Source organism: Ostrea edulis, chromosome 3 (genome assembly GCF_947568905.1).
Source record: "Ostrea edulis chromosome 3, xbOstEdul1.1, whole genome shotgun sequence".
NCBI lineage: Eukaryota > Metazoa > Mollusca > Bivalvia > Ostreida > Ostreidae > Ostrea > Ostrea edulis.
Genome location: NC_079166.1, coordinates 33814956 through 33832863, shown reverse-complemented (window position 1 = coordinate 33832863; position 17908 = coordinate 33814956). Strand labels below are relative to the sequence as shown.

Sequence of the window (17908 nt, the reverse complement as noted above, 5' to 3'; positions counted from 1 at the left end):
TTTCAGCTTCGACCGGTTCTAGCAATTAATGTGCACTTAGGTGACACTGCTGTTCTCTCCATATAAGTGATTTGACTGTTAAACTAACTCTCTATCACTGTTAATTTTGTATTGCTTACCTTCTAGGTATAAAAAATCCCCAAATGAAAATAGGCACTTAATTTTCCGTTCACATGAAGATTTCCACGGCACAATATTTTATCTCCTGGAATTGAAGAGTTCCTATAGTCTGCTTTATCTAGTTACTGATACATTGTATCTCTACATACCTACTTGCATTTCGCTAATTTAAAACAAACTATAGGAACTCTACAATTTTGGGAGATAAAATTTTGCGCTATAGAAGTCTTCATTTGAACGGAAAAATTAATGATGGTTTATTTTATGGGATTTACATACTTAGTCGGTAAGTAATACAGCATTAATAGTGATACAGCTTTGGTTTGATAGTCAACTAATTGATTTGAAGCGATCAGCAGTGTCACCTAGGTGCACATTAATTGCTAAAACTGGTCGAAGCAGAAAGTAAATTTCCAGACATGAATTATGAAGGACTGCTCCGAGATTCGGTGAAGGCGTCAATCCAAATATTCAGCCGAGCCGAATCTCAATCGAGATTACAGTTATTGGTGCCAGGTGCAATGCATAGTTCTCCGTTTTAAAAAAAAAGATCAGTTATCAGTTGGCATGGTGCGTACATAGGGGACATCCCCGTAATCTAAAGACCTGAAAATTCGATAGACTTCACAAGTCTTTCACCATTATTTTTTTGGCTAAAAGTGTTGCGTGAAAGATCGATAGAAGTAAGTTATTGAAATACATGATAAAACCAATGGGAATTTGTGTTTCATTTCATGTCGTGGCGGGTGCTTGCCCTTAGTTCTTAAGAATCCCACAGGTATTTAAATGGCAAATACATAATAAGAGTTTAAATATGGATGAAAGTCAGTTCTTCGTCACAAGAGTTTAAATATCAGGCACGGAGCCCCGATCAGGGAACTTTACCGCTTCTGTTTAACACCCTCTTTACATATATTATACGTAACTTTATTGACAAATCTTAAACCTCAATTGTCTGCTTTCATCATCTTCGCTAGTCAAGGGTTTTCGGTCCACTCCGCTCCCCATAAATTTGGTTAGCGAAGATGGCTTTCATATCCGCAATCTTATCTTCTCCTAACTGTATTCAGTTGCGGGCCTGCTATCGATGCCCGAGTTTCCCCTTCTTTCACAAACAATGTCTGTGTTCCATTGACATTATTCAGATTTTCATGTGCAAGGCATTGATTTCATTTAACAAAACAAACACCGACAGTCAAACTATATTCAGTTGCGTATGAGGGTGGTAGTGAAGAGGACGATCCACAGGACGGACCCGATGCCAAGTAGCTCGCTACGCGAGTCGACTTAAAAATTTGCAATCTTTATTCCCATGAAAATTTTTACTCTGACATAACCCCAAAGAGTCACGACATAGCCATGATACAAGGTCAAAAATCTTGGTATGAGATGTAAAGGTATCAATATGAAAACTCTACCATAAATACTATTAGTTCAAGAGATATATTCCTACATAAAACTGTCATCCCCTATTATAGCCCCTAACTACCTCTGGCGATCCTGAATTGAACAAAAACTTGAATTTGCACTACATGAGGATGCTTGCATATAATAGCTGTTCTTAAGAAGATTTTTAAAGATGCTTTCCTATTATATTCCCATATGAAACTTTAATCCCCTATTGCGGCCCCATCCTACTTGGGAAGCGGATCATGATTCAATATAAATATTCATAGTCCTGCTATTATTGGGAAGATTTTTCCTATATATCCCAATGTGAAGTGCCAATCCTCTATTGTGGCCCAACCCTACCCCTGGTGGCCATGATTTGAACAAACTTGAATTGTCACTATTTAAGGAAGCTTTCATGTATATGGTTATTAAGATTCTAAAATGATCCCACCCTAATTTTGCCTTTTCTTGATTATCCCCCCCCCCCTCCCCGGAGGGAGCATGACCCCATATTTGAACAAACTAGAATCTCATTTACTCCAAGAATGATGATTGCCAAGTTTGATTGAAATTGGTCTAGTAGCTCTTAAGAATTTTTAATATGAGCCACAAATTTTTTGCTAATTCTTAATTGCCTTCATTTGAGAAAGGGTGTGACACTTCATTAGCACAAACTTAAAAATCCTCTTTACCCAAGCATAATTTATGGCAAGTTTGGCTGAAATTAGCCCTGTAGTTCTGGAGAAGAATTCGAAAATGTTAAAAGTTTGTGGACAGATGGACAGATGCCACACAAAAAGGAACCAGGAAAACTCACTACAGCTGAGTTAACAAAGGGTTCTCAAAATACTATAATGTACAGACAACAGCTGTTAACCAGCTGGTCCATCAAATGCTACCAACTGACCAAAGGGAGAGAAAAAAATTGAAATACACATCAACATTATTGATTAAAAACATCAATATACATGTATCAGCACCACATTGATTTATTTGGATTTGCTATACATAATCACATATTCACTGATAGACAGATCTATATGGAAAAATCAATAAGGAATTGTTCTCTTTATTACAGTCCAAATGTCTTTCAATAATAATAATAATAATTTCATTTCTCAGTGTCAAGTTAATTTTTTTTTAAATACAAATGCTTCTTAAAGCATGAATATAGTTCTTTGACATAAACAATGTATCCATTTTCAAAAACTAGAATCTACTTATCACTTCCAATCTAATCAACACATGTTAGATCTGCTTGCATACTCATGCAAGTATGTGAGCAAATATATCATCTAATGTCAATTAAATTGATCATTTCAGACTAAATAGAATGAAACAGAAATATTAACACAAAAAATAAATCCCGAGCAATTCAAGATTTTAACAGGGATGAATTTTCAATTAAAAAGTGTGAACATATATATTCAGTCATAGGAAAACTATATTTGTATGCTTTACATCTAGAAAGATTTAAAAAAAAAAAATGCAAAACCCTAGCAATACAGATATTCCAAAGTATGAGTATGTACATGTATTAAGTAACCATACACTGTACGCACTATACCGCTCGTTATTCCCCAGGTGTACATGTAACACTGAATAACACCATCAACAGTCTCTCACACATTCAACTAATACATAAACCCTGAATTAAAAAAAAGATTGAAATTGAAAACTAATTCTAGTACATTTTATGTACATACACAATGCAAACTTTATGTACATGAAGTTATCATTACAAGTATTGACAACCAAGATAATAATCTGAGTGACAATGTAAGAGTTCAATAAATACCGTCGCTTTAATTCACAAAGCAATAAATATGCAAGAAGGGTCTCGGCTTATTCAAATTATAAATCATAATTTGATTAATGACTTCATGGAAACCTAAAACACTTAGATGCATTAAAAGCATGGAACACAGAGCTGAAGTTTTAATCTGCTTGGTGGAACAAATATGTCAAGCGAAAGTATACGATAAAACATGTTCAATACTGTAACTTAAGTGTACACTCGAATGAAGATCACTAACATAAATATGGGTTTATATGTACAAAGCAAATGAGGCACACCATCTGTTCAGAAACAACTTTCTGCAACATCAAAATCTCCTGCATTTTGAGATTATGCTATATTATTTAATCACTGAAAGTCTTCAGTTGCTGAAATGTTCTGATTTCGAAATCACTACGGAAAAAATATGCATGAAATAGACAACACATAGAATAACCTGTAAAATTCTCCTTACGACAGGTGCACATTAACATAGCTTGATTATTAATCACTTTTAAAGTTCCTACCATACAGGCACAGCCTGGAGTCAACAATCTGGATTTAACAATTGAAAAATCTAATATTTTAACAATGCATTCAGATATAACAAGTTCTGCTCATCACTATACAAAAAAAAAATTTGTAACAATAACAATATACGTATTCTTGATGAGTAGAAATGAGTCCGATGATGAAAATGATGTACGTGATGGGGAGAAAAATAAATGGCACTAAAAATATATTTTAATTGCAGAGATGTAAACATGATTGTTCTATATGTCGTATGCATAGAGATTTGATAACAGTATTTTAGTCATTCTCGTAAAAGTTAAGCATTCCAAGCATAAAAAAACCCAGTCAGCAACAGAATAACACCGTTCAATATTAATAGCGAACCACAACAATGCCTATCAAAATATTTTTGCATCAAATTCAAACTTCCTCCACTTAGGAAATTTTGCTTTGCTTTAAATAAGGGGAAGAAACTTTTCAAATCACTTTATCATGATTATAACATCTTGGCTAATATTCACTTTAAAGCCAGTGTCTACACATTTCTGTGCTGTAGAAATTCAGCGTTGAAAAAGATGCATATCAACAATCCATATGCCTAAATGAACTATGTGCATAATTATTAATAATGTATATCATAAAATGAATAACTTATGTGTACATGTGATTTCTACAACTACGACATGTGTCGACAAATTGTCCTTCGTCACATCTAATTATCACTAAATGTACATATATACATGCCTCGAGGGATACATTAGTGGATGGTGATCGTGAATGAACCACAAGTCAGTACAAGACACAGATGAAACACAGCGCAACATGACAAATTTTGAAGACCGTCTGCTGGTGGCGAGGAATCCGGGACTAGTGGGAACTCTTCTTGCCCCTCAGCTTCCCGGGACTAGTGGGAACTCTTCTTGCCCCTCAGCTTCCCGGGACTAATGGGAACTCTTCTTGCCCCTCAGCTTCTCTATGATATTGCCCAGCTTCAGCACTGGTCCCAGTTTCAGTCCTAGGTACTTCATCATCATGTCACTGTTCAACAGCATGAAGGCGCCACCATCTATTTCCTGTAGATGAGGAGAAATTTCATTTTGTACATTTACTTGTGTTACTGTCACTGAATACATACCGTACTCATACCCTTAATAAACAGCACTTTGCATTGGTTTTATTTTCCTGATCGTTAATGTAATCACAAATACAGCGAAAATAAAACCCTAGCGAATATTTCCCCTTTTACAGTATCGGTACAGTACTGTGATACCTGATCAATGGAAGCAATAATTTCTTATCAATCAAGATTTACATGTAGTTTGATGTCCTATTCAAAATGTCATAACACATTACACAAGCTAGCTATTCATATTTCTTATTTATAGTCAAACTTGTTATAACGGCCACATTCATTCCATGATCACCTCCTTCATGAGGTCATTTTATTTACTCCTGATGAAATATCCAGTTAGCGGTCACCCGTGTAATGGGGTCATCAAATTTCATATGAAATCATTCAATTCTGCTTTTGGTGGCCTTTTCAACCAATCACATGACCCGTCTTTATCAAAGTCAGGTAATTCCTGAATGAACTGTTACTATTATAAACAATCAATCAAGTGTGAGATTGAGAGAAACTACAGCAAGGGTATTCACTTCAAATGGAATGGAGCTAAGGTCTAAAGAAAAGTCCTCAATATAAAAGACTGAACAAGATGTGTATGTTAAACACTGATGCCCCCCCCCCCCCCCCCCCCCCCCCATACAGAGGCAGAGTAATTGTGGTACCTCTTGTCACATGGAATACACATATGAAATCCCTAGCCATTCAAAAGTTATGGCCTAGGTTAAAGAATTTCAAAAGTAGGTCAAACTCCCCAAGGTCAAGAGGTAAAAAATGTTGGTACCAAAAGATGTGAAATAACATCCATTCAATTGTTATTGCCAAGGTTAAAGTTTTTGTCGACATACAGACCAAAAACTAAATGCCCCCCCCCGAATTTCTGATTACACGGGCATTGATATGAGACCCTTAAAATGGAGGAATCAGAATGTGAGCCCCCGCAGTAACCATTAAATCAGGAAAATTTAGTTACAAATAGTTTCAAACATACACGGATAACAAAGGACTACATAAGAACCAAAAGTACAAAAACAAAAATCACAATTAGTTCAAAAATTGAAAGGAATTCATTTCTACGTGTAATTTCCTTGAATGTGTCCTATACTGAATAAATCATAATGTTCAAATATTCATGTTATATTCTATAATATAGTAATTTAAAACACGAAACCAACAAAAATTGGAAGATAATTTTCTAGAAAAATGGACCTGTATTCAAAGATCACCTTTCCATAAATTTTATTTTTACAGATTCCTGCAGGGGACTGATCAATACATGTTTGATTGATAGTTCATTTTACTATGCCATGAGAGTATATACCAGATCATTCAACACTAGACTTTACTAACATGTTTCCTGAAGACTTCAGTGTGTGTAGCCAGCGTTGAGTCCACTTCTGAAATGTACTGAGCCACATCATCTATCGTCCAATCATTAGGATCGGACGACAGCTTACGGGGAGGAGGTCTGCTATCTGTTGTGGAACTGGCTGTAAAGGAAAAATTATTTACCTTTTAATTTTCATTCAATTCAGGTGCCTAATTCAAAATCTTATGGAAGCATCAATCAATTTACTGGTTCTGAAATGCTCAGCTGAGAATTCTTGTAAGTTATCTAGTGGCTGTTCCGTTTTATGGGTATAAATGTAAAGTTTACTAATACAGTCAAACTTTGTTACCTCAAACTTGATGGGACCAAGAAAAATATCAGAGAATTCGATATACTGAGGGTAAAATACTTGGAAGGATAAGTGGTTGGGACTTCCAAATCACCTCGACATATCCATGGTATTCGAATTATCAGTGTTCTAGATGTCGAAGTTCAACTGGATAAGTTTACTTATATACAAACTGTCTCAATTCTAGTCCTACTGAATGAAGACATCGTTCGTTATATGTATCAAACCGAAGATATCAACAAAAACTGCATTATCATGAGAGATAACCAAGCTGAATTCCATTTCTACAGCGTCGAGTTGACTTTATATATATTGCATGTGTACTTAATTTAATAGCAAAATTCGATTGAAGAATTATAATTGGAGGTATACAATATTTGGTGTGAATGTAACACGCCTGTTGAATCATCAGCATCTCATTCTCCAGCACTACAGTATGAACCTCACAACATTAATTACACGTACAGCAGTACAACACACCTTCTGCGGAATCGTAGGCAGAAAACCTCCTGATCTTCTGCTGTGTCTTCAGGGCCTGATTTTCCACAGAATCTGACGACCACCGCCTCTTCAGTGCTCTGTTGATGGATGTCCGATTCTCGTATTCTTCTGACTCTAGGGGCTCTACAATGAACATACAGAAATTGTACACAGTTCTGGGCTCTACAATGAACATACAGAAATTGTACAAAGTTCTGGGCTCTACAATGAACATACAGAAATTGTACACAGTTCTGGGCTCTACAATGAACATACAGAAATTGTACACAGTTCTGGGCTCTACAATGAACATACAGAAATTGTACACAGTTCTGGGCTCTACAATGAACATACAGAAATTGTACACAGTTCTGCAAACAATATGGTTTTTTCGTGTAAAGATAGATTTAGGCATCAGTACATGTAAATCATCGAAATAGAGACATACATGCACATATTCATACACAACAGAAGATATGTATACAAGTGATACAGTCTGGAATCTGGACCAGGAGATGGGCCTTCAAAACGCAAAAGATCAGGGGATCATTTCCTGGAGATTTTTATCATCAACATACAGTGTATAAAGTAATTAAAAGAGCCACTGCCAACCCCAATTTTTAATGAAAATTTAACTTTTAGAATTAAAGATCTATCTACATGTATATATAATTGTTCCCATTCAATATGATCATAATAAAAGCATCTTTCTTTTCAATTTGACACATTTACATAGGTCAGTGTATATTCAAAACAGTAATTCATTCACTACATTTTGGTAGCAAAATATATGTACATTGTATATGTACTGTGAATTCATAACAATTATTCTTTAAAAAAAACATGAGTCGCCGATGAGCAGATTATCAATGCTTGTCTAATCCGTGCAATTAAAATAACATCATGAACATGGAGCTCTGCTTCCTCGAGAAATAACATCTTATTTTAATTACTAGTATGCGTCTTAATGAGAAAATCAGGTTTTGACTCTTGGTAGGAGACGCTTTTTGATGTTTGAATTCAGGAGCCTCCTGGCCGATCCAGATGATATTACAAGTATGCATATGGACAAAGACAAGATTAAATTGTAGGTGTAAACAACCATGTATTTACATTTTGGAATCATTGATAAATGTGAAAATGGACCCTCCTTTGCTGTATTTAGCAAAATGCTAGAAAGTTTCTCCAATAAATGACACCCAGCGCCGGAGTTTTGCCCTTTATTCACTACAGTAAGACCACTTACTCTTAAAATCACTACCTGTCTTCTTGTCCCTGTTACACTGAGCACAGTATCCATGTAATGGCTGACTGGCAAAGAGATTCTCACAACAGCCCAGCTCCTCCAGCGATTTCTCTACGAAGCGCCAGACATCCGACACCTTTTCTATAGGTGGAAGTCGCTTTGTATGTGTCTTGTTGCCCTGGTTTGCTGAAATATAAACCATGCATTGTACATCAACATCTACTTGCTGATCTACAATTACAGCTGGATACTCTCAAGGGCCTAAATCACTAACCTGGCTAAATAATTTCAGTTAATTAAAACCATGGTGGCCAATATAAATTTCAAATCGTTCAAAAAGAGCAAGAACACTTATATGCAAAACCACTAGCATAAGCTTTGTATGTACGAGGACTGGATACACCCATTCTGGAGAAGAAGTCAATTCATAAGTCATGGTGGTAATACTGACACTCTGATAACAATAATCCCACTAGACTACTATAGGAATTTTTCTATTAAGGAAAATGACTTGAAATGCATTTGTTCTGGAGAATGACAATTTTGTTTGGACCAATCTAGAGCCATGGTGGCAATATGAAAATTTGGATTGTTCTAAAACAAAACAAGACTTCTGCATGACCCCTTCATATTTGCACTAAGTACAGTGACTAGGGATGATGTTGTTCTTGAAAAGTTGGTTTTGTTTTGGCTAATCAAAAGCCATGATGGCTGAAATTCAAATAGACCCAAAAAAGTAAAACCTATTAAGTGGGACTACTAGAAGAATATTTGTTGGGTGTGGTGACAGGGTTTGCAGCCATTATAGATGTGACTATTTACAGATCTAAATTAATGACAGATGAACAATGAGTGATGGTAACAGCTCACACTGGCTTTCGCTCAGGTGAGCTAAAAATAAAAGCATTCTGAAAAACTTAAATCCCTGCTCAAAATTCCCATCATACATCACATAAAAATTCATTCAAACCTATCTATATTAATCTCATGATAAAAATCTTGTCTCCTCATACCGATATGCACATGTCAAATTCCCACATAACAACAATGATAACCCCACACATTTTTGGATGCTTACCTGTGATAACGATCTTGCCATTACCATCCTGAATGAAGTTGTACACCTGTTTTTCGTGATTAGCACAATCCACACAGGCCTGGATGACCTCCCTTAGTACTTTCTGGTAAGCACCCGGGCCATACTGACTAGGAAGCTGTTCTATCTTTTTGGGATTCAGTAAGATGCCACAGCTGCAGTTGTGATTTACAAAGATGGTGACTGAAATAGAAGCCATGTTTGCTGGTTGAATATGAATAAGATTTATGATCTATTTACCTGAATTTTTCCCAGTACATGTATCTACATTGCTGTATATTTGTCCATCAGATTTTGATATTCGAATTTGAAATAAAAACAGAGCCTTTGTTGAAAAATGATCCACACCTATTGCTGTAAAACCTTAATTCTTTTTTTGAAATGTTGCAATAATTGACACTCTACTTGTAATTAGAAGTTTGTCATTACCTTTGTCTGTGGCCGTGGTGGATGAGCTGGTGTCGGGCTCCGTAACAGTAATAACGGGAGATTCTGCCTGGAGAGGGGACACAGATCTATCATGGGGGAGGTTTGGACTGGTGGGACCAGAGGAGGAGGAGGAGGAAGAGGATTTGGATGTGTTGCTCTGATTTCCGGGAGAGTGAGCAGACTGGGACACAGATGACTCCCGAGATTTACTCTTTACCTGGGGGGTACCTGTGTAAAAGTTCAATGTAAAATGTAATTCACATCTCAATGTAAAATGTACTCCACATCTCAATGCAAAAATGTAATCCACATCTCAATGTAAGATCTCAATTTTCAAACTTTCATTTCACTGTAAGATTTTTTTTTAACTCTACAGTGCTACAATTTCAGGATTCGTTACAATGGCAGAATCAAGATGGTTTTAATTTCACTTTCACATAATCTACTTTTAAATTTTCGAATAGCATTGAAATATGTTTAATATATTATTCACTATGGGTTGTATTTTCACTGAAAAATTATAAATTGTGAACATAGAAAAATTTAAACCATTGTTAATTTTCAAATCTAAAGTATGACTTAAGTTCAACTCCAATAAATTGAACAGCTGTCGAAGTAGATACACAAAGAATTAAAAAAACAAATCCAAGCTTGTAAACAGTAGAAACCATTCATGTGAAATAGTGTTGTATAGATTTACAGTTACAACTCTTTTTTGGCTTCAACTGTATAATGAAGTATCTGGTAGAGAATATAATTTAGATAATACACTGTACATTTACTTCTAAGTTTTCTTGACAGTACATGTACACAAACCTTTTTGCCCTGGGGGCTGAAGTGGGTGTCCACTCATCGCACACCAACCCACAGGAAACAGATCCCGTGTATCGCGCCTGGTCCAGTAATCGAAAGCTCCCCTCCAGCCATCAAATGTGACATGAACCTCCTCTCCCTTCACTGCACCAACGGTTGCTGGACAAATCAACTGGGGGTTCTTTCTGTCGACAGCCTCTAGCTTCATACCAATTTTGAATTCATTTGTTTTTGGCGTGGAGGGCTCCTTTTTAAAGCAGCCCTCAGGAGATCTCTCTGCTCCTGTCAAAGTCTTCTGCAGAAATGATGGCCATAACGTTGGGTTCTTGCAGAAACCTTTAATGATTCAAAAATCCACTGTCGTAAATCATGGTTACTTAAAAAGATTATTACTTAATGATTATATCATGGATGACAAAGTAAAATGGATTGTGCACAACCTCGCCCCAAGCATCAGCATAGCAATTGTGACAAATTTGATTTTGACCTTCATCAGCCACAGAGCTTTGACCTTGACTTTCAAATTACCATACATGTAGGAAGTCTCTAGTACAATTCAAAAGGTAGGAATAAGGTTAAAGTTGTGAACAGACAATGAAACAGACACAGAGAGAATAGAAATGATGTACCATCTTCACTCTTGGTAACTTAAAATATTCCATAGATGTAACAAATGATGTTTAATATAATTCGAGATGTGTTTGTGAAGATAACTTGCCCCCGAGCGAGACCACATTCAAATGTGGCAAATTTGACAGATGACCTTGACCCATATCAGTCCAGTATCTTTTAACTTAACCATTCCGTTCAAAAGGTATTACATGTATCTCTGGCAGACAGATAGAAGGGGCAGACAAAACAATATACAATCTGATCTTTGATTCTGGGATCCCAAAAATCAACTGTCCATATCACTTCCATCCCTAAAACTTTCAAAACAATTACTTCAACCGTAGAAGTCCTGTGATGATGCTGGAGGTTATATAGTTCCATAATGTACTGTAATAAATAACAAACCTAAAGGAGGTTGTAAGAGTCTTCCTGTTTTTTCACAGAACCCCACAGGGTGTAGATCTGCGGAGTCCACCAGCCTCCAGAAGTCATTCGTGTTATCACTGCCGTCCAGTCGCAGGCGGAGACGAGGGCCAATCATCCCCACCACAGTCGCCACGCATATTGAGGTCAGGTTACGGGGGTCAACGGCCTCAATCTTCTGGTTCAGTTTGAACTCATTAACAGGTGGTTCTACTGACTAATAAACAAGAGTTTGCTTTTTTACATCAATTATTTATGTGCATTACATATACAATGTACATCCATAGAATTACATATCATATAATACTTCTGAATCATACTAACCTAGCAAAATATACCGGTTTATTCATGCCATCTATAAAGTAACATCTCATTAAACAATTAATTACTTAATAGATCTACAGCATTCAGACCAGCTTGTGAAAGTGAAAGTTGAAAATAAGAAAACATCGAACAGGGAATAATAGTTTACTTAATCTATAATCTACATTTTGTCAATTTTGTGGTACTCATACTTCAAATCATTTTTATCATGGTGAATAGGGTGCAACTGTTGTCTGACTCACCTGTTTAAAACAAGACTGGGGTGCAGGTACACCATCATTTTCCTTCAGATACTCATCCCAGTCAAAGCTACCTGTAACCCACAAATCTATAGATATACACCTGTATTCAATTCTTTTTATAAGTAAATATAAGTGTATTGTAAGAAATAAAACAAATTAAAGCAAAGCATGTATGCTCCTGACTGGAGGGGGTCAAAACAGGGTTATACATGAATTCATCAAAATCAAAAATATATCACAGGTCAAAGGTTTCAGATCAGTTTGCTACCATTCATCAAATTAAAAACAAAAACAACCCCAAAAAACCCATATTATTTCCTATGATGAGTTCTGATTGGTTAACAAGCCTGGTGTAAATTTCTGCTCCTAAAATTTCACAATTACAAACTACTATTAAGTATAAGTTTTAATCAAACGAAATAAATTAATTAAAGCCTAGGACTTGGAGCTTCTTTAATTTTTTTTAATTACTAAATAATCATACATGCATGTAATATTACTTGGTTACATAGGAAATACTTTCCTTATCTGGGTCTATAATGAAGGATGAATGGGGATTTACCATTACCTTTAGGATTCACCCTGCGGCCTCAGGGTGCATGGAATACAACCTGGGGGTAAATCTCCATACATATTTGATTGGACCTGGATAACTAATAACACATGCATTTTTTTTATTTTATTGACTTTTTTAAATAAATTATGTATGGCCTTTTGCCTGCTTCAATTCAGTTTATGTAGAAAACCAGCGGAAATCAATTCCATCAACAATGGCACGCTATTCCACCTTATGATTTCTACAGTGTGTGTTTGATAGGTGATCCATTTAGATGACATATCAATAGCATTACTATTGGAACTGTGGTATCTTACTAGGCTTCAAAGAATTCATTTCTAATTCAAAATCCTCTTATATACATAGAATAATATGAATATCATAATATACATCCACATGTAAATGTAGTCTGCATGTATCCAATAAGGTCCATCATCAACCAGCACATCTTACTTCTTACTTGTACGTACATCACCTATACACGACACATTTACATATTTCTCCTCCAAGATATATATCTAACATATGTCTTAATAGAATGCTGTAGTTCGATTATTTATAGATTACTTCAGGGTAACTGCAGACATTAACCTGATGGCTATGACAATGCTATTTGTATTTGTATTGTGCAAACCATAATGAATTAATTCATTTAACACAAAGCAAAAAGCCCATGGGGTGTATTGCTCACCTAAGAAGATATATAACATTTTTAAAAACACAAAGTGACTCTGGTGGGGTCATGGTGTGAACAAACTTGGATCTATTCTGTATGAGGATGGTTGAGTTGTTTTTTTTTTAAGTTTACATGTCTATTGTGCCCCTGCCCTAATCCTGGCTTTGGGAGTCAATGTCTGAGCAGACATAAACCTACTCTATATATAATAAGGCTCTGAGCTTTCGTGTAAGTTTGGGCTTCATAGCCAAGTGTTTTTGGGGATGTTGCATGGTTAGTTGATAAATTGCACCCTGTATATCTTTTTCTACTCATCTATCTCTGTATAATTATGTTACGTTAAACCCTAAATCTCCATCATTAGATACATTAAAAATCTTATAAAAAGCCCTTATTCAAGGCTTCCTTTGTCTATTTTTGTTTTCACATTTGATACATTAAATTACACAAGGAAGACTTAGTTGTTTTCTTGGCTAGTTATAGAAAATAACACATTACCTTGTGAATCGTACTGATAGGATCTTCCTTTTCCTGTCAGTGTGTTTGTCATTGTCTTCTGAGCTCCTGTCTGCTTCTGTAACAAGGAAACTTAAAGGTCAGATAAGATGTTTGGTATTTTTTGCAAATACACCATCAAAAATGAAAAAAAAAAATTCTCTCTAAAATTCAGGATATCAACATCCAGATGCACTATGACAAAGAAAACTGTTTAGTTTTCTTCAGACTAGCACAAGCTATTCTTTTTTATTACATATAAACCGTACTACAATCTTCATGCCCTTTATAATTATATGTATATTGAAGTTACATGCAATCATTTACACTGAATTTCCCATCCTTAAAACAACAGTCATACGTGTCTCACTAAGCAGTAATCCAATATACGTGTGTATCCATTCTGAGATATTGAAAGATCACTTGATAATGGCGAACATTTTTGTACATCACAAAATTGATGCATGACATTAATTACCTAGTGAGCTAGAAGAAAATACCCACTACATCATTCAGAATATAGCATTATCTTTCTACATGCAGGTTATTATAATGTCAACATTAACTCTTCCTGATCCGTAATCAATAACATATCCCACTAAAAACACAGGTCACAGGGAATTCAAATATTAACAGTTACAGGTCCTACTTTTAGTTTCATAATCTATATATTTGTTTAAACTTAAAACTACATAAACCTCTCCTTATGGTCGTATATATATATATATATATATTACCTTATAATTATCTCTCCTGAGGTTTAAATGTATATCTATGGGGAGCTTACATACAGCGTAAATCAATACACATCTATTTTTAGTGCTTTTTCTATCTCTAATATTAAAAGCTTTCTGAAAAATCTATTTATATGTATACCATGAAGTTTATTTATGTGTATCACATGAAAGACTCACATAACTGCTTTAAGAAAAATTTCTAAATAGACGGTATATTGGAGAAATAAGATATCCATACATCATACCTGCAGTAAGAACAACATGTACGAACCCTGCATAACATACCTGACACTTTGCCAATATTTAATTCCTGACAAATATTGAATCCTTTTCTGTTTTGTGTTTTGAATACTAAACATACAAAGGAACATAGATTTGTAATATTTACATCTGAAATATCTGCCTTAATAAAAATTAACTTCCCCATTGGTTTTTCTACTGTTTGGTCTACATATTGAGTTCACCAAGAGCAAAATACTTATATGGCTTCACGACTTTCAAGGAGGGGGAGATTCCTTTGATTCTAATAAAACCTTTATGATAAAGAGAGAAACCATTAAACTCACTAGCACATATCAATCAATTGGTAACAGCATAAGTTTATAATGTTAATTACAACTAAAGGACAAACCTTAATTGATGTGATTTTGATTTAAAGTTCTATTGTACAAATTTCATTGATTTAGAATTCCTGACAGCCAAAGTCTCCTGACCTCACTATAATTCACCTAGAACAAACAAGAGCAACTTAAATTGTTGGAAGACCACAGACTCAATGTAACTCAATCAGGTCAGAGCCATGGTGTGCATGTCAAATTAAGGCCAGAGGATACTCCTAAAACATTATTTTTTCCCATGAGGTACATGTATAGTGGACTACAGTCATACATTTCTAATTCATATCACAACCAAAAACAAAAAACAAAAAAAAAAAGACATTTGAGGTCATAAAGAGAATTATTCCATCAAGTCAGTGACTGAGGAATAGATTTGCTGTAAAAATAACATTTTCAAATTATAAGTTAGATGCAGCAACCCAATCATGGATGGTTATGTACATCATCCATATAGATACACAATCACAAACACAATGGTGCATGGATACAACTGAATTTTAAAAAAAACGAAAATCATCTCAAATTTTTGTGAAAATCACAAACTCAAAACTAGCAGCCAGAGGACAGTGGATATATGTATAAATAGGATTACGCAATTCTGATTGTTTCACTTTGACAAATTCCTAAATGACAATTGAATTGTGATTAATTAAGGAATCTCAAATTGAGTCGAGTTTGACTATCAATTCACGTTAATTAAAGAACTGCATTTAAACTCTACCTAAATTTTTCTGATCATTTGGGAGTCCACATCTGTTGTATAGCTGTATGCTAAAACTGCAAGGTGACATTTTATAGGGAGAGCTGGTGGAGTGGGCCCTCGTGTTAGTTTACCTGTGTGATTGTGTTAGCTCCCCTTACTATAAAAGTTCTAATCAGTAGCAAAAATCTTGCTTTAAACAGACCTAAAGATATTGACTACGACAAAATTATTTTACCTCTGTAGTATTATAGAAATTCCCACTGAACACACATCAGGGATTTCTGTGGAAGGTGAGGTTGAGTACTTTCAATTTGAATAGTTCATGGCCAGCAGTCATTTTAACACAAAATCTTCAGATTTATCATGATTTTATGTTAGATCAATCTAAAGTCAGTTTCATGAATGTACTTGTAAGTGAAAAAGAAATCATACAACAACCTCAAAATATTTCAGCATGTTACATATTTTTTTTTATCAATTCACATTCTATGCATAAAATGCAAACAATAATCAATGTAGGAGTGGGTATTCAAGATCAGCATGCCATCTGTTTCACATGATAATTTGACTTAAAAGTTTTTTTGCTTCAGAGTTTTAAAAAAAAATTCTTTCAAAGTAATCATTGCTCTTTTAAATTACAAACATAAGAGATCGATTTTCAATTGACTTAATCTTTTTTCTAATTCTACAATACATCTCACAAACTATCTTTGTTAATTTTGATTTAAGACATCTTATATTTTCTTCTATTTATTTTAATCATCATCATATAGTGATTTAGATTTTGTTTATAGTTGGAAAGTTTGAAAATTTATTGTAAAAATTAGTTAACTTCATAAAAAAATTTAAAATTTAATAATCTTTCGATTTCTTCATTTCAATGGCTGTTTACATTTTTAAGCTCAAAGCTTTCATCTGGCATTTCCATGGCAAACATCACAAAACATAGCAAACTAATGAAAAAACTGATGAAAATATTAATGTTGTAATTAAATAATGATTGTATTCAGTGCGTACCATATGGTGGTATAAAAATATTGTGAATTGTTCATTACGATGGAGTAAACAATGAAACCGACTCTGTACTCTGAATCACATATCAAAGAACACCATACAGTTTAAATAAAAAATATTTACAATTAGTTGAAGGGTTCAGTAATACAAGAATTAAGCTATTTGGGTCTTCTCATCTTTTCAAGAAAACGTGAAAGCAGAACTACAAAATAAGATTTACCTCTATAGTCTTAATGGTTCTTAATTAGACTTAAATATAGTATGTAATTTCTTCCGATCACAATGTATTCCTTTTCAGTAAACAACAACATCGATAACGTCCAATGCCAAGGCCACTTACCCAACATCATGACCAAAACTCAAAAGTTTTCATACTTACTTTTAAGAGGTGTCCGTTGATAGTAAATATGAAATTTGGTTACTAATTACAGCAAATTAAGAATCTGTGCTGAAAATTGTGTGAGTCAGCACATGACAACCGTTGAATTAGTCACACGCAGTATAATTTCTGTTTTTCTTTTATCGACCGGACGCTGTTCGTCACCGCCATTTTTATTTAAGTAAAGATTAAATACAGAAACCAAACACCCTGAAAATAAATTTCCGGATTGTACTCCGAAAGGAAACGGAGGATGGACTATTTATTGTGGGTTTAAAGTATCATACAAAAATTACTGTTCTGTGTTTTAGTAGCCCAAAATATCATATAGTAAAATTGCATTGATCATTTGTATATAAAAAAAAAAAAAATACGTATTCATATTTTAAAGATATCATTACATATGTACATTATTATTTTCACTTTAAAGCAGCCTTAGAAAATTATGAAATGAAAATTATA

The 17908-nt window shown here is 34.6% G+C and overlaps 1 protein-coding gene across 5 annotated transcripts; it reads right to left on the bottom strand.

Moving 5' to 3' along the window:
• Positions 1 to 2483: 2483 nt before the first annotated feature.
• Positions 2484 to 17321, bottom strand: LOC125674926 (polycomb protein SCMH1-like). 5 transcript variants are annotated; one of them, XM_056160521.1, is made up of 11 exons: positions 17288 to 17321; positions 14000 to 14075; positions 12270 to 12340; positions 11686 to 11920; positions 10672 to 11004; positions 9856 to 10083; positions 9409 to 9609; positions 8331 to 8516; positions 7085 to 7228; positions 6276 to 6415; positions 2484 to 4875 (listed from the first exon to the last, which is right to left on the bottom strand). In XM_056160521.1, the coding sequence occupies exons 2-11, from the start codon at positions 14049 to 14051 to the stop codon at positions 4744 to 4746; spliced, it is 1722 nt and encodes a 573-aa protein (XP_056016496.1). In that variant the 5' UTR covers positions 14052 to 14075; positions 17288 to 17321; the 3' UTR covers positions 2484 to 4743. The 5 variants fall into 5 exon arrangements, with proteins under 5 accessions (XP_056016496.1, XP_056016494.1, XP_056016495.1 ...); XM_056160519.1 differs by lacking the exon at positions 17288 to 17321 and adding an exon at positions 14734 to 14799; XM_056160520.1 differs by lacking the exon at positions 17288 to 17321 and adding an exon at positions 14475 to 14621.
• Positions 17322 to 17908: the final 587 nt, after the last annotated feature.

What these genes read in the sequence shown, in the direction of transcription:
- LOC125674926 (XM_056160517.1), bottom strand. Translation starts at nt 14,462, where the DNA reads ATGCATCAATTTTGTGATGTACAAAAATGTTCGCCATTATCAAGTGAT. An exon ending in GACAGGTAGTGATTTTAAGA is followed by an intron (nt 7,229 to 8,330) that starts GTAAGTGGTCTT and finishes TGTTCATTGTAG; the next exon opens with AGCCCCTAGAGTCAGAAGAA. An exon ending in CTGAAGTCTTCAGGAAACAT is followed by an intron (nt 4,876 to 6,275) that starts GTTAGTAAAGTC and finishes CCTCATCTACAG; the next exon opens with GAAATAGATGGTGGCGCCTT.